General features: G+C 44.8%; 1 protein-coding gene across 1 annotated transcript; it reads left to right on the top strand.

Moving 5' to 3' along the window:
* Nucleotides 1-349: 349 nt before the first annotated feature.
* On the top strand, nt 350-27,380 carry CASP14 (caspase 14). The gene is made up of 7 exons (XM_073333094.1): nt 350-721; nt 3,339-3,436; nt 7,928-8,083; nt 13,450-13,678; nt 20,170-20,298; nt 24,239-24,348; nt 27,162-27,380. The coding sequence occupies exons 1-7, from the start codon at nt 478-480 to the stop codon at nt 27,267-27,269; spliced, it is 1,074 nt and encodes a 357-aa protein (XP_073189195.1). The 5' UTR covers nt 350-477; the 3' UTR covers nt 27,270-27,380.
* The last annotated feature ends 230 nt before the right edge of the window (nt 27,381-27,610 follow it).

Below are 27,610 nucleotides of genomic sequence, written 5' to 3'. Positions count from 1 at the left end.
TAGGAAGGATCGGTGGCCTTTGGTCAGAGATTTAAGGACACTCAGGGCATGCGGTTGCATCCCTGACCATCTTGGCTAATAGCCACCGAGGGACCTATCCTCCAGGGACGGCTCTCCTTTTTTGAGCCTAGTTCGGCTTCTGGCCTTCCCAAAACTTACACCAAAGGCTTGGCTGCATGAGCATCTCACGCGGTACCCACAGCTCCCGTTGATTTCCCGGGAACTTCTAAGCCCACGGAGAAGGCAGGCTCAGCCTCGCACCGAAAAGGGGCCACTGGAAACCAGCGAGGAAGCCGCCAGGCCGGAAGGGAGAGGCGCGCACGGCGTGCCTGGAAAGAGCTGGAGTCAGGGTTTCGCTGGGGTGCGGCTGGGGCGCGGCTGCCGCTGGCTTCCCCGTGCCCACAGATCCCGGCTTTTCAGGCTCCGCCGTGCGGCCGCTGCTTGCCAGAGAGGCGCGGGTCCCGGACCCAGCCGGGGATGGAGCGCCTGGTCCACGCCGCCTTGGCGCAGCTGAGCGAGGAGGAGCTGGCGCGCTGCGCCCTCTACCTGCGGAGCCCGGAGCCGGCGGGCGCTGGCGCAGGTGGGAGCCCGGCGCAGCTGGCGCGGCGCTACGCGGGCCGGGCGGCCGAGGTGCTGCGAGAGGCGCTCCGCGACATGGGCCGCCGCGACGGGAGCGAGGCGCTGGCCGGGCAGGAAAAGGCGGGAGCCGCGGCAGCGCCAGGTAAAGGCAGCTGGCGGGGGCGGGAAGGGAAGGGAAGGGGGTCGGGCTGTAACCTGAGCAGCGCCGCCGGGGGGCGAGGCGCTGAACCGGGCTAGGGGGCACCCGCTACAGCCCCCTCGCCGGCGCACCGGCCGCGAGCTCCGTTCCGCGCCGCGGCGAGGCGAGGGGCCTCTCGCAGCTAGAACGGAGCGGGGACTCCGACCGCCTGCCCAGACAGCCCCCACCCCCGGGCTAGTGCGGGGGGCTGACGGGTGCCTCGCCCCCGCCCCTGTGGACGGGATTTATTGCGGGCTGGAGCCTGCCGATTTCCTCCCCTGCCCGCCTGCAGCATTCCGGCCCCTTGCCGATCAGCTCCGTGAGCAGTGACCCCACCCCCCGCCCCTTTCAGTCCGTGTGTGTGTGTCTGTCTGTCTGTCTGTCTATGGGGTTAATATTAAAAACCGAATAACAGCTTTCAGCCCCCACTGCCCAGCCACGAAACAGGGGTCTGTGTTTAAAGAGCCAGGGGAGCCCTCCAGCTCCGCCTGCCCTGTCTGGTGGAGTTGGCAGCGCTCTGGTTTTGCTGAAGAATTAGACTAGGCAGAGGAAAGCACGGCCCTGCGTTTGAAAGCATGAGAGAGGTGAGTGAAAACGCACGAGATTTGTTAAAATAGGAAATCCGGGGGGGTGTGCGTAGGTACTGACAGTGCTGGAGATAAAGCTCCCATAGTACGTGGTCCTATTCTCAGAGCCGCTACAGAATTATATTGCTCTGTCAAACTAGCCCTCCTGAACTCTCATTTGTTTCCTGTAGGCACAGCCCCTGTGCATTATCTCTGGATCACAGTTTCAAAGCCAGTGCCGTACCCGCAGGCACTATCAACTATGCTCACTGAAAACTAGGACATCTAACCTCGTGAATTGTGCAATCCACAGGTGGAACCTGCTGCCAGTGAAAATGATGGCAAAACTCCCACTGACTTCAATGGGAGGAGGATTTCACATCACACCTGCAAAACTAAGCCAGGCTCATGAACAGACATTTGTTAATAAGAAATATAAGAGACTGTGCCCAGGCTGGATATTTACATTGCCAATCCTAGTATTATAGCTTTCCTTTTGTATTTGAGAAACTAAACTGAAAACTTAAACAAAAAGAGGGTCACAGAAATAGACTGTAAAGATGTACTTCATGTGACTAAGACAGTAATTTAGAGAGACAGGGTGGGTGAGATAATATTTTTTATTGGACCAATTTCTGTTGGTGAGAAAATCAAGCTTACACAGAGCTCTTCTTCAGGATATTACCTCCCCTATCTTGTCTCTCTAATATCCTGGGACCAACACAGCTACAACACCACTGCATAAGACAGCAATGACAAAAAATAGTAGACACCAACCCAGGAGCTGGAATCAAAAGGTTTTTCCAGTTTTGTTTATATAATCAAGGTTAATATACTATAACTTGGCAGGTTAAGAGTTGATAGCCAATACAAAATAATGTAAACAGGACATAAACCTGCTATCCTCAATTTTTATATAGGTCTGACCTAAACAAAATCACTGTTTCCTTCAATGAGAATGTTACATAAGGAAAGCTCATAATTCAGGCAGGCAAAGTTTTAAGTGTAGAACAATAAATCTGTTAATGTATTAAGGGTTCTGAAGAGATTGTGGTCAGAACAACAGTTTGATACCAATTAAGTAGTACTACTATTTTGTTTAAAATGAGTTTTTCCAAGTTTTGAGATAACAGACTGTTCACTCCTGTAGTTCATTGTATAAAATAGTAGAATGTAGGTGATGCTAAAAAAGGTGAGATGGAATTAAAAGATGATTGAAACTCAATTTACAGACAGCGCAGTACAATACAGACAGGGTTTGAACGTTAAACATTTAAAAAGAGGAACACTCCTCTGCAGTCCTCTTCCTAGTTTTAACAACTTATTTTAAGGGAAGGGAACAGTCTTCCTTTCCAAATCACTCCCTGAACATAAGACACTTAAATGCAGAATAATAAACCACCAGATAAAGATTTGGAAGTTCGTTTCCAGTTGAGGTAAAGTTCACCACAGCAAGTTCCCAATGTATGGGCCAGGGTGAGGCTCTGTTTTGGGCTTCTCTCCCCTAGGCCTTTTTGGCCAGTGATTTTGTTTTGGTGCTGCCACTGTTTCAGTTTACATAGCAACAGTAGAAGAACTAGTGTAGATAAGGCAACTGGCAGTATTTTAACCATGGTGTCAAATAAACTTTATCTGAGTAGGCTTAGATAACACTGTGCTTAATATACTGGCAACTGCCTTAAGTCCTAGTCACTGTTGTCACGAATGGTGGAGTTGGCTCAACAGTGAGAAACTTGACAGAAAAAGCCTAGTTCAGACACAGGCTTATCTCACTTGGTCAAACTGAAGAGCAGGAGAAGCATATTCCTAGGCCTGCAGTGATGTGTGCGTTTAGCATCGGGGGAGGGGTGGATTCTGAATCTGGTTTGTCTCAAAAGCAGTTTGCACTGTCTAATGTGTCAACTGAGACTTACAAAAAATGAGGAAAGGAAGATATTAAAAAAGTCATACAAAAACAGCTTTACCCGTCATTTGAGCTACACTTGTAAATTACTTGTTTTTAAATATCCACACAGCTGCTGTACTGAGAACTGGTGAACAACAAACCACGAATCAGACAAGTGATACAAGTTTTAAAGGAAGATGGACTGAGCAAAGTGACTATGAGGCATTGGTAATTGTATTTATTTTTCAGAAGAGTTCAATGCCCGTGAAGCCCCTGGGCCAAGTTCTCCCAGTTTTATGGGTGCAACTTCCCTGGACTTCAGTGGGAGCTGCCCTTGTGTGACAGAGAGCAGAATCGGCCTGATATTTGTAAATAATTGAATTTTCCTGAATCATGCAGTTTTCTCAGGTTGATAAAGATGACATTAAATAGTTTGCTTAACCCTGCTATACAGTGGGCTGGAGCCTGAGTATAGCCAGGTTAAGTGGAATTTCCAAAAGGGGATCTCCCTTGGTATGCAGGTCATGGCCCATTCCATAAACACGACCAGTTGTAGGGTTTGCTACCATGTAACCCCATCAAAATTAATAGGATTATTCATGGCAGTAATCCATATGTGAAGATATGTTTGCAGAATTAGGCCGTTAGCTGTTTCATGGCTGTAACTATAGCCCCTGGACGATAGTAGTGATTGCTTCCCCTATGCTCTGTCTACAAGAGGGATTATGGCTAGTGAATCTGCATGATTATGGATCCACTGGCCACTCTCCTCTCCCTCAACACAGGATCAGGCATTGTCATGGAGAGAGTTGGCATGGAGAACTGCTCCTGGAGCAGGATAATATCGTGAGAGAATTTTGAAAAACAGGAAAAGCTTGGAAGCAAATCAGTGTCACATGCAAAATTAAAGGAAGCTATCCTTACGCCTAAGATATGAATGCTGGAAATATGCCTGTCAAATTTATTAAATTCCAAAATAAAAATAATGAGAGATGATACAATCCTGGAGCTCACAGGCTCTGCTCCATAAAGGTATTTAGGCTTCTAACCTCCATTGACTTCAATGGAAGTTAGAAGCCTAAATAGATCTTTGTGGAACTGGGCCTTAGAGCTCAGGTATTGCAACAGCACAGAGTAACTTCAGAAAATTACTAGTAATTTTACTGATAACCACATTTCTATATATTGTAGAAAACTAGCATTTGTAGATATGGAATTATTCTATAATATATGCAGTTGGGTTGAAATCCTGGCCCTGTTGAAGTCAGTGGCAAATTTTGCCATTGTCTTCTGTGAGGTATGCTTTTCACTCCACTTCACTTGAGACATTATGTCAAATTGTGTCAGATTGTGCCTGGCTTCAATGGGGTTGCACAGGTATAGCTGAGAGCAGAGTTTTTTCATGACTAGAACCATCTGATATTTATCTCCTCTTCATGTATCAACCTAAAGTCTAAGAATTATTTGTTAAACTGAAAGAACGAGGAGTACTTGTGGCCTTATGCTCAAATAAATTTGTTAGTCTCTAAGGTGCCACAAGTACTCCTTGTTCTTTTTGCTGATACAGACTAACACGGCTATCACTCTGAAACTTTTGAAACTGAGGAATGAAAAACATCCATCTTTTTTTCCCTCTCCTGAATCAGGCCTATAATGTCAGCATTCTCCTGTGACTAATTTTTATATTGCAACTATCCCCGAAGTGTTGAATGTTCAAGGATAATATTAACTAGCTTATTTTGTTTATTGCTTGAAATACAGAAATAATTTGAACCCAAATCCTTAAATACAGATTTTTTTAACCTACTATTGATCATTTTAGATATTTTCTAACTGAAAAATTTGGGCCAAATTCTCCTCAGTTGTGATTTTAAAAAATCACGATTAATTGCAGTTTTAACTGCACTGTTAATAGAATACCAATTGAAATTTATTAAATACTTTGGATGATTTTTTACATTTACATATATCGTGTATTCTGTGTTGTAATTGAAATCAAAGTGAATATTTTTTACAACTATTTGCACTGTAAAAATGATAAAATAAATGTTTTTTCAATTCACCTCATACAAGTACTGTAGTGCAATCTCTTTGTTGTGAACGTGCAACTTACAAATGTAGATTTTTTTTTGTTACATGACTGCACTCAAACAAAACAATGTAAAACTTTAGAGCCTGCAAGTCCACTCAGTCCTACTTCTTGTTCAGCCAAGTGCTAAAACAAACAAGTTTGTTTACATTTAAAGGGAGAAAATGATGCTCTCTTCTTATTTACAATGTCACCAGAAAGTGAAAATAGGCATTTGCATGGCACTTTTGTAGCCGGCATTGCAAGGTATTTACGTACCAGATACGCCAAACATTCGTATGCCCCTTCATGCTTTGGCCACCATTCCAGAGGACATGCTTCCATGCTGATGATGCTCATTAATAAAAATAAAGTGTCTATTAAATTTTTGACGGAACGCCTTGGGGGAGAATTATATGTCCCCTGCTCTGTTTTACCCGCATTTTGCCATATATTTCCTGTTATAGCAGTCTCAGATGCTGGCCCAGCACATGTTGTTAATTTTAAGAACACTTTCACTGCAGATTTCACAAAACGCAAAGAAGGTACCAATGTGTGATTTCTAAAAATAGCTACAGCACTCAACCCAAGGTTTAAGAATCTGAAATGCCTTCCAAAATCTGAGAGGGACAAAGTGTGGAGCTGGCTTTCGGAAGTCTTAAAAGAGCAACACTTTGATGTGGAAACTACAGAACCAAAACCACCAAAAAAGAAAATCAACCTTCTGCTGTTGGCATCTGACTCAGATGATGAAAATGAACATTCATTGGTCCGCACCGCTTTGGATTGTTATCGAGCAGAACCCCACAGTCATAAATATAAAGGGAAGGGTAACCACCTTTCTGTATACAGTGCTATAAAATCCTTCCTGGACAGAGGCAAAGTCCTTTTACCTGTAAAGGGTTAAGAGGCTCAGGTAACCTGGCTGGCACCTGACCCAAAATGTCCCCAACAAGGGGACAAGATACTTTCAAATTTGGAGGGGGGGGAAAAAGGCTTTTGTCTGTTTATGTGATACCTTTGCCGGGAACCAATCAAGGATGCAAGCCCTCCAACTCCTGTAAAGTTAGTAAGTAATCTAGCTAGAAAATGCATTAGGTTTTCTTTGTTTTGGCTTGTGAAATTCGCTGTGCTGGAGGAAATGCGTATTCCTGCTTTTGTGTCTTTTTGTAACTTAAGGTTTTGCCTAGAGGGAGTCTCTGTTTTGAATCTGACTGCCTGTAAGATTATATTCCATTCTGATCTTACAGAGTTGTTCTCTTATCTTTTTTGTTCTTCTAATAAAGTTTTGTTTTTTAAGAATCTGATTGGTTTTTTTTGGTCTTAAAAATCCAAGGCTGATTTGTGCTCATCTAGTTTATTCTCAAGCCTCCCCAGGAAAGGGGGTGTAAGGGTTTGGGGGGATATTTTGGGGAAATAGGAACTCTAAGTGGTCCTTTCCCTGAATGTTTGTTAAATCACTTGGTGGTGGCAGCGTTTACCTAATCCAAGGGCAAAGACTTTGTGCCTGGGGGAAGTTTAACCTAAGCAGGTAGAAATAAGCTTAGGGGTCTTTCATGCGGGTCCCCACATCTGTACCCTACAGTGTTAGAGTGGGGAAGGACACTCCTGACACCCATCATCAGCATGGACGCATGTCCCCTGGAATGGTGGTTGAAGCATGAAGGGACATGTGAATCTTTAGCGCATCTGGCACCTAAATACTTTGTAATGCCAGCTACAACAGTGCCATGAGAACACCTGTTCTCACTTTCAGGTGACATTGTAAACAAGAAGCGGGCAGCATTATCTCCTGCAAATGTAAACAGACTTGTTTGTCTGAGTGATTAGCTGAACAAGAATTAGGACTGAGTGGACTTGTAGGCTCTAAAATTTTACATTTATTTTTGAATGCAAGGTTTTTTTTGTACATAATTCTACATTTGTAAGCTCAACTTTCATGACAAAGAGATTGCACTACAGTACTTGTGTGAGGTGAATTGAAAAATACTATTTCGTCTTTTTTACAGTGCAAATATTTGTAAACAAAAAATATTAAGGGAGCACTGTACACTTTGAATTCTGTGTTGTAACTGAAATCAGTATATTTGAAAATGTAGAAAACATCCAAAAATATTTAAATAAATGGTATTCTATTATTGTTTAACAATGCAATTAATCGCGATTAATTTTTTTAATCGCTTGACAGCCCTATTAGCAACACATCAGTTTGATGTTCTAGACCAGTAGTTTCCAAAGTGGGGTGCGTGCAAGACAATCCCTGGGGGTGCGCGGCAGGAGCAGCGCCGGTGGCACACCTGCGGCGGCTCTTCTACATAGCAGCTCTTCCCTTTTTTTTCCTGGCGGCGGCACACCTGCGGCAGCTCTTCCCCTTCTTTTCTCTGGCGGCATGCCTGCGGCAATTTTTTTTTTCCTCTTGGGGGTGCGCAATCAAAAAAAGTTTGGGGACCACTGTTCTAGACAAGGCTATAGAAACCCAATCCTAGAGGTGCTCCCACAGTCAGTGGGAGTTCTCTTAGCAGAGTAGTTGCAGGATTGGGCCCTCAGTCGTTTGTTTCATGTGGAAAAAACATACTGTGTTAGAATGTTGTTGTTCAATTAAGCTACAGCCCATTTGTCAAACATTTTAATTTAACATTTTGAATTAACAGGATATGTATGACATGAGCAAAACCCGTGTAGCTTTTATGATGTGTGTGACAACACACAGGCGCGGTGCAGAAAAGGATATTGAAATAATGAATAAGTGGTTTGACAAGTATCAGTTTGAAACGCCTTCTGGACAGTGCATAGATCCTAATGGGCAGGTAAGTCTTAAAAATTATACCATACCAAGCAGATAGCTTCAAATGGAATGCCTTCCACACCCCCAATAAGGGCTCACTTGGTGCTATTTGAAGCTGTACTGAAGCAGAAGTCAGTACTGTAAAATGTTTAGAAAATATTTGCCCACCAGAGGTATTGATTATCTTTTGTAGATAGGGCTTGGGTTAACTGAAGTCCCTGAAGCTTTGGATGTGGATCCCTTGCAGGCTGATCTTCCCAGGGAAAGGGACAGCCTAATACAGAAATGTTTAAAACTTCAGCTCCCTGGGTGGCAATAGAAATTCTCCAAATGAGCTCCCCTCCTCCAATACCCCACAAATCCAAATGCTTGGGACACAGTTTCCTTATCTGCAGCTGTGTGGCTATAGGCTGGCTGGAGTAACCTCTCTGAATGATTGATTCCAGGGTTGACTTGAGACTAGCTGAGACACAAAAGAAAAAGTTAGTTATTTAGAAGGATATAGGGGAGTGGTTTTTTTCTTCCTTCCCCTTTCACCCCTTTATTGCCAATCTGTTGTATATTATTACACTATGGGGCTTCCCCCCTACTTTTGATTGCCCTTTTGTGGAAGGGCTAATCTTTAGGCCTCATGATCTTGGTAAGGGACTGAGGCATAGGCAGTGTGGCCTAGCAATCACAGCTAGGCTGGTATCCACCGGACAAGGATGGCCAAGAGGTGATAATCAGTGAGCAGGGATCAGAGTGATTGCCAGAGTGAAGATCAATGAGGAAGAGTTAGAATCAGGCCAGGGATAGAGTCCACGGAGTCCCTGTTAGCCAAGGAGAGAGGGATAGAGTCCCTGTTAGCCAAGGAGATCTTGATAATGCTGTCATTACAGCATTGCTGAAACTGGCCCCTTTTCTTCCATAAATTCCTTCGTGTATTTCCCAAGATTATAAAATCAAGTACAATATTTGGGTCAGATTCTACCTTTGCTTACACTTGTGCAACACTATTGATTTTAATGGCAGTTGTATCCGTGTAATGGAGAGCAGAATTTGGCCCAACAATGTTATTTCTCTGCGCCTGAGGTAACAAGAATAATTTCTAAAATATTGTTGCACCAACTTCCTGCAAAGTTTTTGTACCATATCATGCTGAAAACCTATGAATTTAAGAAAACGTAAATGTATTTGAATTTTAAAGGTGCCAATATAGACTGCATTGAACACCTAAAATGTAGTATATAAAGTAAAGTGCTTGACAGCTTTCATATTTGCATTTACATTCTAAAGTTATAATTTCTCAGCTCGGTTTCCTTACTGCTCAGATTCAGTGGCACAGCACCACAAAATCTGCATATGCAAAAGGAAATGCTTGCATTTTAGAATTCAGGCTCATTCCTGGTATTAAAATGCAAGGCTGCAAAAGCTAATCTGTATCCCTATTTACAAATGAGCCCACCCAATCTTGCTCCCATTTAAGTCAATTGGAATTTTGCCATTGATTTCAGGGGGAATAGGATAAGACCTTAGGGATTTCAGTGGGAATTCTGGGGGCACAGCTGCAGAACTGACTTTTAAATACTCTCATGACTCTTCTTTTAAGGAGTTGAGTAAAATTAGATTAGTGGCAGGTAAATGTCAAATGGTTAGGAAGTTCTGTAAACTTGTAATTATAAAGCAAACTTTTTAGAATCTCTTTATTTGGGGGCAAAAGGGCTCATGGACTTTCCATCGCCCCATCCCCATTCTGGAGCATTTTTAAATTAAACAAAGTACACATTTTGAGGACTCAATTTATTTCAAATGAAGAAGTGATGGGAGCAATGGCAAAGGAAGAGTTTTGAAGGGTAATTAACTGGGACTTGAGCATATTTACCAGGAAAAAAAATACACATGCCAAGATCTTTGTCTGCCTTCTATCAAGCCTGTAATTACTTGATATATTTTTGTAGCACAGCAGGCACTCACTGCCATGGTGCCTCCTGCTGGTCATCCAGGAATTAGCTCTGTTCCAGTCTTAGAGTGCCTCCCGCTGGCCAGTGTCTTCCTACTGGTGCCTGCTTCCTCCTGATTTCCACCACTTATAGCACTTCAGGCCCCATGTTCCTCCCAGACCCCGGTGCCCCTTACCTTGGGGTGCTGCCCCGCAGCTGTGCCCCCACACTCTGGGTCTTCCCTCCCCAGGGAACCCCAATTCCTTAATCCCACCTCACCTCAGTGACCCACTGTCAGTCCTCATCTAGCCCCTTCCCTCAGGGGCAAACTGCAGTTTGAAGTAGCCACTCATCATTGGCAAGAGGGTTTGGACCTGTTGCCTTTCCAGTCCCAGCTGCCTCCCTGCAGCCCTAGTACCTCCCCTGGCCTTTAGCAAGGCCTAAACCTGGGGACTCACCAGGCCAGAGCGCCTCCGCTCTGCCTCAGGTACCCTGCTTGCTCTCCCAGACAGCCTGTTCCTCTCTGGAGCAAGAGTGTTCTCTCATTCCCTCAGCATGCCCTTTTATCAGGGTCAGCTGGACCCTAATTGGGTGTGTCCACACCTGTAGTTGTTTACCCAACCAGCCTCCCTCGGCTGCTCTTAACCGGAGTGGGGTGACTGCACCGCTACAATTTTAGATGAATAATACCAAGTGTATTGCTCAACTACAGCAGTTTAGACTCACAAATCCTTACAGGTCTGATTATGATCTCACTTTGCAAGCATAAATGGGGATCAATTTTTATGAATTTGCTGAGGTGCCAATTAGATTTTAAAGATGAAATCTAACAAACTAAATTTGTCAATTTGATAAGTTTTATAGCTAATATAGGAATGGAATCTAGTTAGGATAACTCCTTTTTATTGAGTCCAGGGAGCATAACTTACTAATTTTAATGCAAGATTCTATTCACGCCAGCTTTTACTTTTGATTTGAGAAATACTGGTTCCAGATATGTGATGCTCTTAATCAATCAAGATTTTGATAATTCACCCAGAACCACATATGTGTACAATCAACCGTTCATCAATCAAGCATAGACATAGCCAATGTTCTACGTGTGTACTGAACAGAAAAATAAAGCCTTGCAAGCAACTGTCATAGACTAAGGTTGAGATTTTGCAGTTATCTCATATACCAGTACAAATCACCAACATTCCTAATTACACTTACTTATGATCATCTGTTGTCAATTCTTTAGTACTTCCAACACATTTACCGCTCTTCCCATATTTCTCCAAGTAGTAAGGATGCACTTGTCTTAAAGATACTTTTAAGAATCCCTGTTGTTTGAATGGGGTGACATGGAAGGGACAAATTTAAATTTTAAAAACAATTGTATAAATTATGGTTTTAAATCTTTTAGGCCAGTTTGCATGGGCTTACAAAGACGAGCATGCTTATAGCAATAGTTAGTTAATATGCAACATATCTTGAAGTCTCACTAAAGAGTGTAGACTCAAGGTAACTTTCAGTTATTTATATTCAAGATCAGAAAGAGAAATACAGGCTGAGGTGAAATCTCACCATTTCTTTGTCCTGTAACCCAAGAGGAAGTGAGAGCTGTTCACCAAGCTGGTCAGTGTCCAATAGCACATTTGGGTTCTGCAGCTAATCTGTAAGCTCTTCTTCCTGTAACCCTGGATGAAGGGAGAGGCTGTTTGAAGGGGATAAGCTAAACTCTGGGGTCCCATAAGATGACCCAGTTTATGTATCCTGTTTCAGGGTCTGTTGGAGAAGGGCAATCCTCTGATTTTCTATCTGATATTGTCTAACTGAGGGCTTAGATTTCAGCTGTTTCTCTTTTGTTTCCATTGGTATCCAGTAGATGGCATGAGCATATAACAAATTTCTTCAATCCTTTTCTTATCGGAAGCTTTTTATGTTGGATTAATTTCAAGGATTTTTATTTCAATCCTCCACAGACTAGCCTGTTTGCCCTAAAGCATGGGGTCACAGCGCTACTCAGGTTTGGCAGAGCCACTGGTTTCATGACAGAGGGGTGGTCGGACAAAATTTGAGTGAGTAGCATTTTGACCTGGTGCACAGGGTCACAACACCACTCAAATTTGGCCCGTCCCCTGTTTTTCATGATGGAAGGATGGCCAGACCAAATCTGCCATCCCAGGCTGCTGCCCAGAAATCTACCACCCTAGTCAGCTGCCTAGTTTCCCTGTAGCTAGTGCAGTCTCTGATGATGGGAATGTATTGATTCTCATTATCTTTAGCTCCAAGAGGAAGCTAAAGGTTTGGAATATGCATAAGGGCAATTGGTTGCAGTCTTAAGGCTATGTCTACACTGCGCATCTTACAGCGGCAGACCTGTGCCACTGCAGCAGTGCTGTTGTAAGATATGCAGTGTAGCCACTCTTTGTCGGCAGGAGAGAGCTATCCTGCTGACAAAATAAAACCACCCCCAGGTAGCTTTGTCGGCAGGAGAACATCTCCCACCAACAAAGTGCTGTCCGGCGCAGGGCAAAGGAGTGGTTTTTTTCACACCCCTGACTGACAAAAGTTTTCCCGACAAAAGTGCAGTGTAAACATAGCCTTGGTTGCTGCAGACAGAAGGACAGAGTGAGAACTGTAGCTGTTAACAATGTTTTTCAGGGCATGTTTGATACTTCTGGCTTCTTGCAACTTACAGTAGCTTTATATTAATATAACTCTAATGACCTTAGTGGGGTTACTCCTCATTTACAATCATGTGAGTGGTATCTGAAGCAGGCTCTAAGGCCCCAATTCAGCAAGGTACTGCCTGGGACCTCACTGTCTACTTATTGGTAGGTTAGCACAACCAGGCAGAGGCACACAGAACATCTTTTTATTAGTGGATGAGGGCACAGAGGCAGCTCCCCTCCTGCCAATGATGCTGCTGACCAAACACAGTTTTGTTTTCTTCCTACAGCAGGAAGCACATTCACTCCTGAACTATCTCTCAGAGTTACTTCCTGCATCAGGGGCCTTTCCCTGCTGGGAAGAACCACTCACTTAGGAGCTATCTGTTGATGTGCTCAGAAACACCCACTCATACAGTACAATGTTTAAGAAGAAAGTGACAGACTTTATGCATGTGATTAGTACCACTGATTTCAATAAGACTTGTTCACATGCCTTGCTGGCTTGGGCTCTAGATCAAGAAGGGAAGAAATCTAAATCACAAGGCTGTGGGGGAAGAGCTGCCATAATACAGCTTTTTGTTAGCTATTATTATTTATTTGTATTATAGTAGCATCTAGGAGCCCGAGTCATGGACCCACTGTGTACAGTTAATGACACTGCAAGGTGTAGTAGTGGCTTTAAAAATACTTTTTATGGCTAATTCAATTGGTCCTTTAGCCTTATTGTTATTTCATTTGTTAATAAATAATCTCTTTTGAGAATTAATTATTTTGATCAGCGTATCTAACACAGCTGTTTGTGACAGGAAATATTGCCAGCATTGGAAGAGTTCCGGGATCAAATCAATCAATCTGAGGATGAAATTAGCTGCTGCCTCATTGCTCTTATGAGTCATGGGAGGAGTCACGGCATCATTCAGGGGAAAGATGGTGACACAGTTGATCTTGATGATATATTTGCATTGTTCAACAATGTACAATGCCCAAAGCTCCAAGAAAAACCTAAAATCTTTATCATTCAGGCATGCAGAGGAGGTGAGTAGGACATTAAATAGTGTTTGCAGGATTTCAGAATTTCAGCTTCTTTCTATGAAGGTTTCATTTCAAGTCTCTATAAAGGGCCTAGAGTATGTATAATTAAATCTAGTCCAGTGACCTCAGCAGTTCTCTGTACTCTGGTGTTGGTGCTGGACAGCTGGATTCAGTCCCAGTTCTGATCTCTCAGTCTCGAAGCAGCCAGCATTGAAAATAACACAGAGAACATGCGTTCCACCCAGAGGGGTGGCAGTGCCTTGCGTTACTGCACAGTGACATCCTGGCCTTTTAAGGACACCCCGTTACAAAATGCCAAAATGTATCTAACCTATCCTCCTAACACAGCAGAACGGTGGAGGTGACAGGGGCCTCAAAGTTAGAAGTGGAAAATGGGGTAGTCCTCAGGGCTCTGACTGGGAAACTGAAGACAAACCCCTTCCTTACAAGAAAAGGTGTATAAGGCCTGACTTCAACTAGTGCCTGCTCTTATTGGGCAACCTTCTGGCTTAACAGTTTGCAAATTATCCACAAGGGTATGGAGTACAAATATCTATCTTCTTAGAAAGGCCAGCTTTGCCAAGCGACAGACTTTTTTAAGTCCATTGAATAGTCCCATAAAACCAGTTTCACTGATGAAATGCTTGTGGGGATTTGCTATATATAAGGGTATGTCTACACTATGATATTAGGTCGAATTTATAAAGTTGGTTTTGTAGAAAGCGTTTTTATGCAGTTGATTGTGTGTGTCCCCACACAAATGCTCTAAGTGCATGTTGTCAGCAGAGTGTGTCCACAGTACAGAGGCAATCATCAACTTCCAGAGCGTTGCACTGTGGGTGGCTATCCCACAGTTCCCGCAGTCTCCGCTGCCCATTTGAATTCTGGGTAGAAATCCCAGTGCCAGATGGGGCTAAAACATTGTTGCAGGTGGTTCTGGGTACATATCGTCAGGTCCCCGTTCCCTCCCTCTGTGAAAGCAAGGTCAGACAATTGTTTTGTGCCTTTTCTCTTGAGTTACCTTTGCAGACGCAATACCACGGCAAGCATGGAGCCCGCTCAGCTAACCATCACCGTATGTCTCCTGGGTGCTGGCAGACGTGGTACTGCATTGCTACACAGCAGCAGTTTATTGCCTTTTGGCAGCAGACAGTGCAGTATGCCTAGTAGCCATCATCGACGTAGTCCTGGGTGCTCTTTTGACCGGGCGCCTGGGCAAACGTGGGAGTGACTCAGCCAGGTCATTTCCCTTGTTTCGTCTCGTGGCGATTGAGTCCTACCGGCAGTGCACTGTCTTTTAACCTCCAGCTAGCAGAAGATGATGACTAGTCGTCATACTGCACCGTCTTCTGCCGAGCACCCAGGAGATGATGATGGCTAGTCGTCATACTGCACAGTCTGCTGCCAGCAAGACGTATAAAGATAGATGAAGTGGCTCAAAACAAGAAATAGACCAGATTTGTTTTGTATTCATTTTCTCCTCCCTCCTTCCCTCCCTCTGTGAAATCAATGGCCTGCTAAACCCAGTTTTGAGTTCTATCCTTGAGGTTTTGAGTTCTATCCTTGAGGGGGCCATTCAGTTTCTCGCAAAGCCACCCCCTTTGTTGATTTTAATTCCCTGTAAGCCAACCCTGTAAGCCATGTCGTCAGTCGCCCCTCCCTCCGTCAGGGCAACGGCAGACAATCGTTCCGCGCCTTTTTTCTGTGCAGACACCATATCACGGCAAGCATGGAGCCCGCTCAGATCACTTTGGCAATTAGGAGCACATTAAACACCACACGCATTATCCAGCAGTATATGCAGCACCATAACCTGGCAAAGCGATACTGGGTGAGTAGGCGATGTCAGCGTGGTGACGTGAGTGATGAGGACATGGACACAGACTTCTCTCAAAGCACAGGCCCTGGCAATGTGGGCATCATGGTGCTAATGGGGCAGGTTCATGCGGTGGAACACCGATTCTGGGCTCGGGAAACAAGCACAGACTGGTGGGACCGCATAGTGTTGCAGGTCTGGGACAATTCCCAGTGGTTGCGAAACTTTCACATGCGTAAGGGCACTTTCATGGAACTTTGTGACTTGCTTTCCCCTACCCTGAGGCGCAAGAATACCAAGATGAGAGCAGCCCTCACAGTTGAGAAGCGAGTGGCAATAGCCCTGTGGAAGCTTGCAATGCCAGACAGCTACCGGTCAGTCGGGAATCAATTTGGAGTGGGCAAATCTACTGTGGGAGCTGCTGTGATGCAAGTAGCCAACGCAATCAAAGATCTGCTGATATCAAAGGTTGTGACCCTGGGAAATGTGCAGGTCATAGTGGATGGCTTTGCTGCAATGGGATTCCCTAACTGTAGTGGGGCCATAGACGGAACCCATATCCCTATCTTGGCACCGGAGCACCAAGCCGGCGAGTACATAAACCGCAAGGGGTACTTTTCAATAGTGCTGCAAGCACTGGTGGATCACAAGGGACATTTCACCAACATCAACGTGGGATGGCCGGGAAAGGTACATGACGCTCGCATCTTCAGGAACTCTGGTCTGTTTCAAAAGCTGCAGGAAGGGACTTTATTCCCAGACCAGAAAATAACCGTTGGGGATGTTGAAATGCCTATAGTTACCCTTGGGGACCCAGCCTACCCCTTAATGCCATGGCTCATGAAGCCGTACACAGGCAGCCTGGACAGTAGTCAGGAGCTGTTCAACTACAGGCTGAGCAAGTGCAGAATGGTGGTAGAATGTGCATTTGGACGTTTAAAAGCGTGTTGGCGCAGTTTACTGACTCGGTTAGACCTCAGCGAAACCAGTATTCCCACTGTTATTACTGCTTCCTGTGCGCTCCACAATATCTGTGAGAGTAAGGGGGAGACGTTTATGGCAGGGTGGGAGGTTGAGGCAAATCGCCTGGCTGCTGGTTTTGCACAGCCAGACACCAGGGCAGTTAGAAGAGCACAGGAGGGCATGGTGCGCATCAGAGAAGCTTTGAAAACCAGTTTCATGACTGGCCAGGCTACGGTGTGAAAGTTCTGTTTGTTTCTCCTTGATGAAACCCCCCGCCCCTTGGTTCACTCTACTTCCTTGTAAGCTAACCACCCTCCCCTTCTCCCTTCGATCACCGCTTGCAGAGGCAATAAAGTCATTGTTGCTTCACATTCATGCATTCTTTATTCATTCATCACACAAATAGGGGGATGACTACCAAGGTAGCCCAGGAGGGGTAGTGGAGGAGAGAAGCACCAGGAGGGGTGGTGGAGGAGGGAAGGACAAGGCCACACAGCACTTTAAAAGTTTACAACTTTAAAACTTATTGTATGCCAGCCTTCTGTTGCTTGGGCAATCCTCTGGGATGGAGTGGCCAGGTGGCCGGAGGCCCCCCCACTGCATTCTTGGGCGTCTGGGTGAGGAGGCTATGGAACTTGGGGAGGAGGGCGGTTGGTTACACGGGCTGTAGCGGCGGTCTGTGCTGCCTTTCCTGCAGCTCAACCATACGCTGGAGCATATTGGTTTGATCCTCCAGCAGCCTCAGCATTGAATCCTGCCTCCCCTCATCACGCTGCTGCCACCTCTCTTCAGCCCGCCACTTACTCTCTTCAGCTCGCCACCTCTCTTCCCAGTCATTTTGTGCTTTCCTGCACTCTGACATTGTCTGCCTCCACGCATTTGTCTGTGCTCTGTCAGTGTGGGAGGACAGCATGAGCTCAGAGAACATTTCATCACGAGTACTTTTTTTTCGCCTTCTAATCTTCACTAGCCTCTGGGAAGGAGAAGATCCTGTGATCCTTGAAACACATGCTGCTGGTGGAGAAAAAAAAAGACAGTGATATTTAAAAAGACACATTTTCTAGAACAATGGCTACACTCTTTCATGGTAAACCTTGCTGTTAACATTATATACACAGCACATGTGCTTTCATTCCAAGGTCGCATTTTGGCTCTCCCCACCACGTGGCTAGCCCCTCACCCCTCCCCGTGGCTAACAGCGGGGAACATTTCTGTTCAGCCATAGGCAAACAGCCCAGCAGGAACGGGCACCTCTGAATGTCCCCTTAAGAAAAGCACCCTACTTCAACCAGGTGACCATGAATGTTATCACTCTCCTGAAGATAACACAGAGAGATAAAGAACGGATGTTGTTTGAACGCCAGCAAACATACACTGCAATGCTTTGTTCTACAATGATTCTCGAGTACGTGCTACTGGCCTGGTGTAGTAAAGTGTCCTACCATGGTGGACGGAATAAGGCTGCCCTCCCCAGAAACCTTTTGCAAAGGCTTTAGGAGTACATCCAGGAGAGCCGTGAATGCCAGGGCAAATTAATCCTTTCACATGCTTGCTTTTAAACCATATATAGTATTTTAAAAGGTACACTCACCAGAGGTCCCTTCTCTGCCTGGCAGGTCCGGGAGGCTGCCTTGGGTGGGTTCGGGGGGTACTGGCTCCAGGTCCAGGGTGAGAAACAGTTCCTGGCTGTCGGGAAAACCGGTTTCTCCGCTTGCTTGCTGTGAGCTAGCTACAACTTCATCATCATCATCTTCCTCATCCCCAAAACCTGCTTCTGTGTCGCCTCCATCTCCATTGAAGGAGTCAAACAACATGGCTGGGGTAGTGGTGGCTGAACCCCCTAAAATGGCATGCAGCAGCCATTTTATAGAAGCAGCATGTTTGGGGCTCAGACCCGGAGCGGCCGTTTGCCTCTCTGGTTTTCTGGTAGGCTTGCCTCAGCTCCTTAATAACGTGGCATTGCTTCGGGTCCCTGTTATGGCCTCTGTCCTTTGTGCCCTGGGAGATTTTGACAAATGTTTTGGCATTTTGAAAACTGGAACGGAGTTCTGATAGCATGGATTCCTCTCCCCATACAGCGATCAGATCCCGTACCTTCCGTTCAGTCCATGCTGGAGCTCTTTTGCGATTCTGGGACTCCATCATGGTCACCTCTGCTGATGAGCTCTGCATGGTCACCTCTGCTGATGAGCTCTGGCCAGCGTGGCAAGCTGTAGGTGACCATGCAAACAGGAAATTGAAATTCAAAAGTTTGCGGGCCTTTTCCTGTCTACCTGGCCAGTGCATCTGAGTTGAGAGTGCTGTCCAGAGCGGTAACAATAGAGCACTCTGGGATAGCTCCCAGAGGCCAATACCGTCGAATTGTGTCCACAGTACCCCAAATTCGACCCGGCAAGGCCGATTTAAGCGCTAATCCCCTTGTCGGGGGTGGAGTAAGGAAATCGATTTCAAGAGCCCTTTAAGTCGAAAAAAAGGGCTTCATCATGTGGACGGGTGCAGGGTTAAATCAATTTAACGCTGCTAAATTCGACCTCAACTCCTAGTGTAGACCAAGGCTAAGATACAATATTTCACAAGTACAATTTTATCAAAATTGACACAGAATCAGAATTAATACACTGCCATTTTTTACCAGGAGACTGTGTTCCCTAATTATTAAAAGAAAGAGCTGGGAGCCAAAGAGGAATCAGGGTTCCAACAGGCAGACAGGCTCATAGAGTCCTAGTAGGTTCAGAGAGGCACCTAAAAGTTTGGATACCTACATGAATCTTATTCTAATCATCTGAACCTCATAGATCTCCAAAATGGAGATAGAAAGCTTCCAAGAACAGGCTCTTTCATGATATTTTGTGGGGCTCTGAGAAAGATGTAACCAAAACCTGAACCCACCCCAGTTCAGAGCAGACTTTAGGTTTTAATGCAAGTCAAACATCAACCAAGATCCATGGTTGTTTGCAGACTTGAGCTGTTGCTATTTGCACAACTTTAGACATTATTGTCCCCTATAAGCCACTGCCCCCACAGCCAGGCCACACCTTCCTCCCAGACATTGAGACTGTCTGGTAGAGTTGGTTGATAAAATTATTTTATTTATTTATCATTACAATATTTGAAATTAAATTGTTGTTTTAATTCTTCAGGTTACTGAGATACATAATTTTTGTTTTCAAAATCTTTAGTGAAATTTTCATCAATTTTTGGTTTCAAAATGTTTGTTTTCAGTATTTTTTATTTTTGATTTTTTTGTTTTTTCTTTTACCCCTTTTTCTTCTTCTTTTCCATTTTTTTCCAGTTTGCAGGGAGGGGCAATGAAAAAAGAAAAGGGGGGGAGGAAAAATGACAAACCAGAAAACTGAAATAAAATGAAGAAAAATGCTGTTATTCATTTTCTAATTTTGAGTTTAAGAAGTAAGAATTTCTGATTTTGATAAAATAATATATTTAAACAAAATGTACTTTACTCAAGAAGTTTCCTCAACTCTGCTATCTAATAATCCATCTAGCTAGATTACCACCATATCTCAGTCCCTGCATTCCTTCAGTAGCTATAGGTGGGAGTGCCAGGATGGGAAAATATTCTGATACCTTGTAGCTTTTGTATAAGAGGAACAAGTGTATAAACAGCAGCCCATACATGCAAGTCACTTGGAAATCATTTGACACCAGGCAGTCATTTTACAGTGTGTTTAAACATATTTCCTTGTCATAAAAACAGGAAAAGAAGACCATGGAGTTGAAGAAATAGAGCATGAATTCAAGGAAGCTGATTGTACTTATAACTTGATAGCTATCAGGAGGTTGCCAACAGCTAGTGATTACTATGTCGTGTATTCCACTCAAAAGGGTAAGAGAGATGAGGCCAAGTTAGGCCCCAATTACATGAATTGTGGTTGATTCCAGTCAGGGTTTGTGTGCATGAGAGTAGAATTTGACCCTTTATAAATGCAATTTCTGACTGGTTTTTTTGGGGGGAGGGGGGTCCAGTTCCACTTTAGTATAGTAGTTGTTATCCCCATTCTACAGAGAGGTTAAATGACTTGCCCAAGGTCACACAGGAAAGCTTGTGGCAGAGCTAGAATCTCTTAACTCTAAGCCCTGTTCTTTAAATACAAAAGCATTTCTGACATAGGCTTTGGGGTCTTTCAATAACTTGTATTTCATAGTATGGGGAAAAGGGTAAGAGATTTATACTGAGGAAAATACAATTTTCCTCTATTGGGGCCAATATCCAAACAGGATACAGAAGGAGAATGTGAATTCACATCAGTAGTCGTTGTATGGGGAACAGACTTTTCAATTCCCCAAATGGTGAAACTGCGCCTAAGTGGAAATGCTGATGTAACCTCACCCTGATATGATAATGAACTCTAACAGCTGGGAGGTGGCCTGGAACAATGGCCTGATGAGCAGGCCCTAGTCGGATAGAGAGACTTTTGAGACCCAGTAGGGAGAGGCAGTCTCAGGTTGTCCTGACAGAAAGGGGGTCAGTAAATGGACACTGATTTCAAAAGATGTAAAATTTTTATTTTATTTTCTCTACATTTAAAGGCTCTTTTATATAGGAAAATTATACTAATCTAGGGCCTGAATTTAAACCAATATAGGACTGCTGGTGTAATACCCCATGTGGACACTCTTATTCTACTGTGAGTGCCTTTTTCAGTTTAGCGTATGTCACTTGGAAAAACTAAAGCAAAGAAAGATTTTCTTTACTAGACTGTGTGTATCCACTCAGGAGGGAGGGTGTGTATGTCGTGCTGGTAGAGCTATACTGGGAGTTAGGTGCCTAGGCGCTTTTGACAAATCCCACTAGGTTCCTATCTGCTTCTTAGGAATCTAAATATCTTTTAAAATCTTGCCCATAGTTAGGAAACCAGGTAAGTGACTGTTTTTTGGCAGATGCAGCTGCTCAGCATCTCTGAAAGAAATTAGCTGCTGCTGAAGTCAAAACTGACATGGCTATTAATAGCAGCGTTCACCACTCAGAAAACGGAAGCCTATCACACCTCCAGTTTACTGAAACCCCAGGCAAAAGAATTGTCAAACACAGCTTCTGATGGAGAATTTTACTTTACATGAATAACAAGATGGGGAAAAATCCACTAAAATTTGGTGTCACATGGGTAGACTAAGGCACTTGTGCTATATCATGATGGAATGAAAAACAATGCGTCAAATTCTTCATTGGATTTTGAGCTGGCATTGTTCAGTTTCATCTGTGACTAGTGAGTGGGTGGCGGGGGGGGAGAAGGGATCAATAATGTGTGTTTGCATTTCTTTGTCCTGATTACGGTAATGATAATTGCATTGATTTTAATGAATTGCGTATTTTTTTAAAGAAATATGATAGTGGGAACTGGAGGTGTGTGAGGGAAAACAGGCCTTGAACTGGGGCTTCCTTTCTCTGGAGCCTTTCTTGTTGTTCTCCTCTCTTTTCCAAATTAGCTCTCCCTGCCCTTCCCCACAGAAAGACTATATTGTTCAACATGTATAAAAACAATAGAGATTTGAACAGGGCTTTCTTTTGTGGGAAGGGTTAGAGGTGGCCTATCTGCGGAGTTCGGTAGAGAACATTCCTTGCAGTTGCAGGTACAAAAGTCCCTTACATCGCAAAGAAGCATTTACACTAATGCAGTCAAACTGACATAAGTCTCAGGTGTTGTTTGACCTTTGCAATTCTGTACTAACTTGAAACCACAAAAACCAAAGCATTCAGAAAAAAAGCCACACAACTACATACATCCCTTCACACTCATCTACATCCACTCTCGAATAAACATAATCCCTAACAACCGAGCAAATCAACCACAGTCATCAAGGCAGTTGCAGATTTAGAGTTAGTGGGGTCCTGGGTGCAGTTTCATTTTCGGGGGCCCCCTCTCAGGACCTAGCCAAGAAAAGGAACGTTCTCTCTTATCTCCCCCACCCCCATTTTTCATTTTTTTTCTTCATTCTCCTCCTATATTATAAGTAATAGGAAGTAAATGAAAATAAAGTGGGGTACGTTGATTGGGGCAGGGGGTTGGGGTGCAGGAGGGTGTGTGGGGGTCAGGCTCAGGGACGGAGTTTGGGTGCGGGCTCCGGGCTGGGACAGGGGGATGGGGTTGGGTGGGGTGGGGGGAGGGGTGCAGGCTCTGGGAGGAAGTTTGGGTGTGGGCTCTGGGCTGGGGCAGGGGGTTGGGGTGAGGGAGGGGTCAGGGGGGCATCACTTACCTTGGATAGCATGGCTCCCAATGCGACTGGCACACCCCTCTGGCATCAGCTCCTAGGCAGGAGGGGCCGGGGGCCTCTGTGCACCACTCCCACAGCTCCCATTGGCTGCAGTTCCCGGCCAAAGGAAGCTGTGGAGTTGGCACACGGGGTCGGGGGCGACATGTGGAGACACCCCCCAGGGGCCGCAGGGACATGCTGGCCGCTTCCGGGAGCAGCACGGAGGGAGGGAGGCAGTGCAGGCAGGGAGCCATCTTAGCCCTGCTGCTGGCACGTGTCTGTGTGCCCCTTGCGGGGAGGAGGGCAGCGAGTCTCCGTGCGCTGCCCCTGCCAGCACACAGAGCTGCCTCTCAGGCAGCCTGAGCCCTGCTGCGCTGCCAGCCGGGACTCGGGGGCAGGTTGTGAGATGAGATTTGTCCTGCATTATTGGGGGCCCAGTTCCACCACACTGTTTGTTTCATGATAAATCTGCCTCTGCATCAAGGGATGCTCGACAGCTTTCACTGTGCCCGTGGCATGACAGAATTTCTGGGGGTGAGAATTTATTAGTTTTTATTTGTATTGCAGACCTCCCAACAGTCCTGGGTTTTGTGGGACTGTCCTGCTTTCACCCACAAAATCCCCTGTCCCTGTTGAAGCAGCTCCTGTCCTGCACAACTGGCTGGGCTTGTCTCCCCACTCGGGGCTTTTCAACCTGGCCCTGGCAAGAGGGGTTGCAGTGCCACACAGGTTTGGCCTGGCCACCCTAATGGGGTGGGTGAGCCACATTTGACTGAGTGGCATTGCAATTCTGGTTGTATTTGGGGGCCAGGCCAAACCTGAGAAGCACTGCGACCCTGTGCACTGGGAGCCAAGTCATGATGCCTGGAGCAGAGTCAAGCCCAGCCAGCCCTGCAGGACAGGAGGTGCAGGAGCTGCTGCTGCTGTGGGGTGAGCTAGCTCTTCCACTTTCTTCTCCCTCCCTTCCCCACTCCCCCCAGATGCCCTTTCCTGGTTCTCCATCCCCAAGGGCAAGACCTGTCCTGTTTTAGCTACTGGAAATGTTGGGAGATATGGTATTGGCTTTATGAGCTATAATACCTTGCTATTTGTGAGCAGCATTCAGTTGTTGGGCGGTTTGTAAAGTAAGCGTTACAGTTTGTTCGGTCAGGAAGAGCCCCATTAAACTGGTGGTGTTGTCTGGCTTGCCACAAGTGTGTGCAGCCTACTTCCTCCTTCACCTCCACCCACCTCTGTTAATCAAGGCATTAGGAGGTGGGATAGCACCACGGTTCTGCCAGCTCCCTGCCCCTTTTCTGCTCGCTTGCTCATGGTGGTGAGCAGTGGCAATGCAGGGACTGCACTCCACAGGAGACTCAGAACCACAATCGATTCTAGCTGATCCTAACATGGCTGCTCAGGAAGGAAGGGAAAAGAACCATTATGTCTCCCTTTTCCTCTAGGTGCCCATGTTAGTGCTAATGATCACCTGGTGTTAATACGTCTTTAAAAGTTCTTAAGTTGAATTTTGACAATCAACTTTTATTAGGAAAAATCTAAACTGATGAGCTGTTCCTGCTTTTTTCCACCTGTAGGTTATGTTTCTTTGCGTAACAGGGAAAAAGGCTCTAGAATGATTGAAGCAATGGATGAGGTCTTTTCAGAGCAAGGCATGAAGTGGCATATCGGGGATTTATTTACTAAAGTAAGTATGCAACAAAACAGGATAAAGACCTGCAAAGGAAAACTAATTGGGTATCTGCTCTTTATTGCTTCTTTGCCATGTATGAAAATAGGCTATAGGGTAGATAGGTATTTGGGGTGTTTTAAAGTTTTTCTCCTTTTTCACTTCAGCAATTTGGACTTTGTTTACACTAAAAGATTCTGAAGGGCAAAATTCACTCTTGTTCTGAGGACCAGCATAAGGTCTGTGCAGTACTCACATCTTTAAAATAGCACTCCAGTGGTATTTAAGTGATACATAGACCTTGTGCTGTCATTCTGTACAGGGATGAATTTCACCCATATGCAGCTGGTAAAATAGTGGAATTGTAATATTTCAAGAAACAAGAGATTGACAACTAATAAGCAATTGGAGAGGAGAGGGAATTTTTAATCTGATTGTTTTAAAGCTCTTTGAGTAACAGCTTATTTACCATCAACCCCCTCAGACATACTTGGAAGAAAGGATGGTATGGTTAGAGTCACCACAACTGCTCAGTTTAAGAAAGCTCCCAATATGTGCCTGATACTTCCAGCAAAATCAGGGAAGACTAAACTTAGCATTCCTGATATTAACAAGGCAAAAAAAACCCCAAATGTTAAAAAATAATACCCGCTCAGGTTTTCTTTATATAAATAAGCAACTGTAACAACAACAAAAAGGAACAACCTTAGTATTTTAAATTTCCTTTAGTGGTCACCCTTAATTACTGTGTATGTTGGGCCAGATCCTCAGAGCTACAGCAATTTACAAGAGCTGAAGATTTGGTCCATTAAATACATCTAAAGTAGTAAAGTTAATAGAGACCGTATATTTTACATGCACATGTGATACTATTGCTGAGTTGACGCAAGTGGCTTTCAATTTTCATTAACAATAAATAACATCAATTTCACTGTACACACACAAATCAATGAAAAAATATTTCCATTGATGATGATCAAAATTTAGAGGTAGGCAAAGTAAGAAAAATGCTCCTTGAGAAGTCAGAATTCCAGTGATTTAGACTTTTGAATTTGGCTTGTTACAAATGGACTAGCGAATAGTAAAAACAGGTCTGATTTGTTGATCTAAGGATATTTACTATATGATGTTGACAATTTGTGTTTTTAACTGTATATAAAATTTAACTTTTTGAATTTCAACCTCTGTTTTCATTAAATAATTATCTGATCGCTCCCCATAATTTCACACCACTGAAAATTTAAATTGATAAAATCTTTTAAAAATAAACATTTGATATTAGCCATTGAAATGATAAAAAAAATAAAAATTGAATTCTGGCAAGGCTAGCAATAAGATACTAAGAAAAGGTCAGCAAAATAAAAATCAACAAAATAATGTACGTGACTGAAAACAAGCTGATTAAAATCATAGGATGCAGGATGGGAGTGGAATACATGGGGGTGGGGGATGCCCAGTCAAAGGCTGGGGTGAGTTGATTTTCACACAGACTCGCTAGAGAAGTAGTTGACATTAGGTCAGAGCCCAGTACTTTTCACTGTGGAGGCTTATGTTCAGTTAGCTTCTGCCCACTTGTCACCTTTCTGTAGTTAAAAACCTACAGCTAGAAGGACTCAGTGAAGTCTGCAGAGTTCATCTCAAATAGGGTGACCAGATGACAAGAACAAAATATCGGGACACATGGGGGGGCAGCCACAGGCTTACCCCCCGCACCAGGGTCGGCTCTAGGGTTTTTGCCGCCCCAAGTGGGGGGGGGGGGGAAGCCGGAGTGCTGCCGAAGCAAAATATTGGGACAAATGGCGTCCCGACCGGCAGGACAAACAATTAAATATTGGGACAGTCCCGATTTTATCGGGACATCTGGTCACCCTAACCTCAGAGTTTCTGTTTAATACTCCCTTAAGGAGGAAGGGATTAGATGAGTCTCAGGCAGAAGAAACAGCTTCTAACCCAGGCATGGGCGAACTTTTTGGCCCAAGGGCCACATCTGGGGATGGAAATTGTATGGCGGACCATGAATGCTCACAAAATTGGGGGTTGGGATGTGTGTGGGGGGGTGAGGGCTCCAGCTGGGGGTCCAGGCTCTGGGGTGGGGCTGGGGAAGGGTGCTCTGGGCTGAGACAGGGGTTCAGAGGGCGGAAGGAGGATCAGGGCTGGGGCAGGGGGTCGGGTCCCAGGAGAGGGGGAAGGGGTGCAGGCTCTGGGCGGCGCTTACCTCAAGTGGCTCACAGAAACAGTGGCATGTCCCCCTCTGGCTCCTACGTGGAGGCTCAGCCAGGTGGCTCTGCACGCTGCCCTGTCCACAGGCACTGCCCCTGCACGCACGGAGCGGGTCAAGCCCCAGACCCTGCTCCCTGCCTGGAGCTCAAGGGCCGGATTAAAACGTCTGAGGGGCTGGATGTGGCCCCCAGACCGTAGTTTGCCCACCCCTGTTCTAACCCCTCACCAATCCAAAGGGAAAGGAACCTTTAAACCTGTGGAGCGGCCTCGCTGTGGTGTTGTTGAGTTTTGCCAACTCGCTAGACAGGAAGGAGCCACACTGTCATTGGCTGCTCCTTCCATGCAGTTCCCCCTCCCCCAGATGGGAGTGCAGAACAGATGCTTTGCCTCAAGTAGAGCTTTTGTTTCTTGTTCATTTGTAGATGCAGATTTAGACAAGACACAAATGCTCCAGGACCCAAAGATGCATGGTCTTCCTTAGGGCTCAGCCTACATTCCTTCCCCCACCCCCACTCAGCCCTGTAACAGATTCTGTGTGTAGTAGCATCACTCACCAGTGAAGGTTTGGATAATGTTTTTATTTATTTTTTGATTAAGGTTTTATTTTTCAGATCAATAACAACCTGATGCACGAAACTTTTAGTATCCACGGATGCCCTGTGAAAGAGACAATAGTCGTGGAATCAACTCTGACCAAAGCTGTGTACCTTGCACCTTAACTGGTTGATCAGTGGAAGACTCACTGCCTTTTGAATTGCTCAAAATACAGACAGTGAATAAAAATAAAATAAATACAGATAATAAAGTTTAAATAGTCATCTTTTTCCAAATTATAGCAAAATTCTTTAGGATGTTCCTTTTAACTAACTAGCTTTATTACTGCATTTTAACAGCTATTTTCAACAACAGCATTTTTTTTCAACTAATAGTCCCATTTTTAGAAAGCACTTTTTTACAGGATCTTTGAAAAAACCCAGTTTAGGATCTTATATTTGTCTTCATTTATAAATAAAGTCAACCAGTACAAACAGTTTTATGTTGAGAGATCACTGGCTCCTTT

The sequence above is a fragment of the Lepidochelys kempii genome, chromosome 2, assembly GCF_965140265.1.
Source record: "Lepidochelys kempii isolate rLepKem1 chromosome 2, rLepKem1.hap2, whole genome shotgun sequence".
NCBI classification, from domain to species: domain Eukaryota; kingdom Metazoa; phylum Chordata; order Testudines; family Cheloniidae; genus Lepidochelys; species Lepidochelys kempii.
This window is presented reverse-complemented; position numbering and strand designations above follow the sequence as displayed.

What these genes read in the sequence shown, in the direction of transcription:
- CASP14 (XM_073333094.1), top strand. Translation starts at nt 478, where the DNA reads ATGGAGCGCCTGGTCCACGCCGCCTTGGCGCAGCTGAGCGAGGAGGAG. An exon ending in GGGAGCCGCGGCAGCGCCAG is followed by an intron (nt 722 to 3,338) that starts GTAAAGGCAGCT and finishes ATATCCACACAG; the next exon opens with CTGCTGTACTGAGAACTGGT. An exon ending in GCATAGATCCTAATGGGCAG is followed by an intron (nt 8,084 to 13,449) that starts GTAAGTCTTAAA and finishes TGTTTGTGACAG; the next exon opens with GAAATATTGCCAGCATTGGA.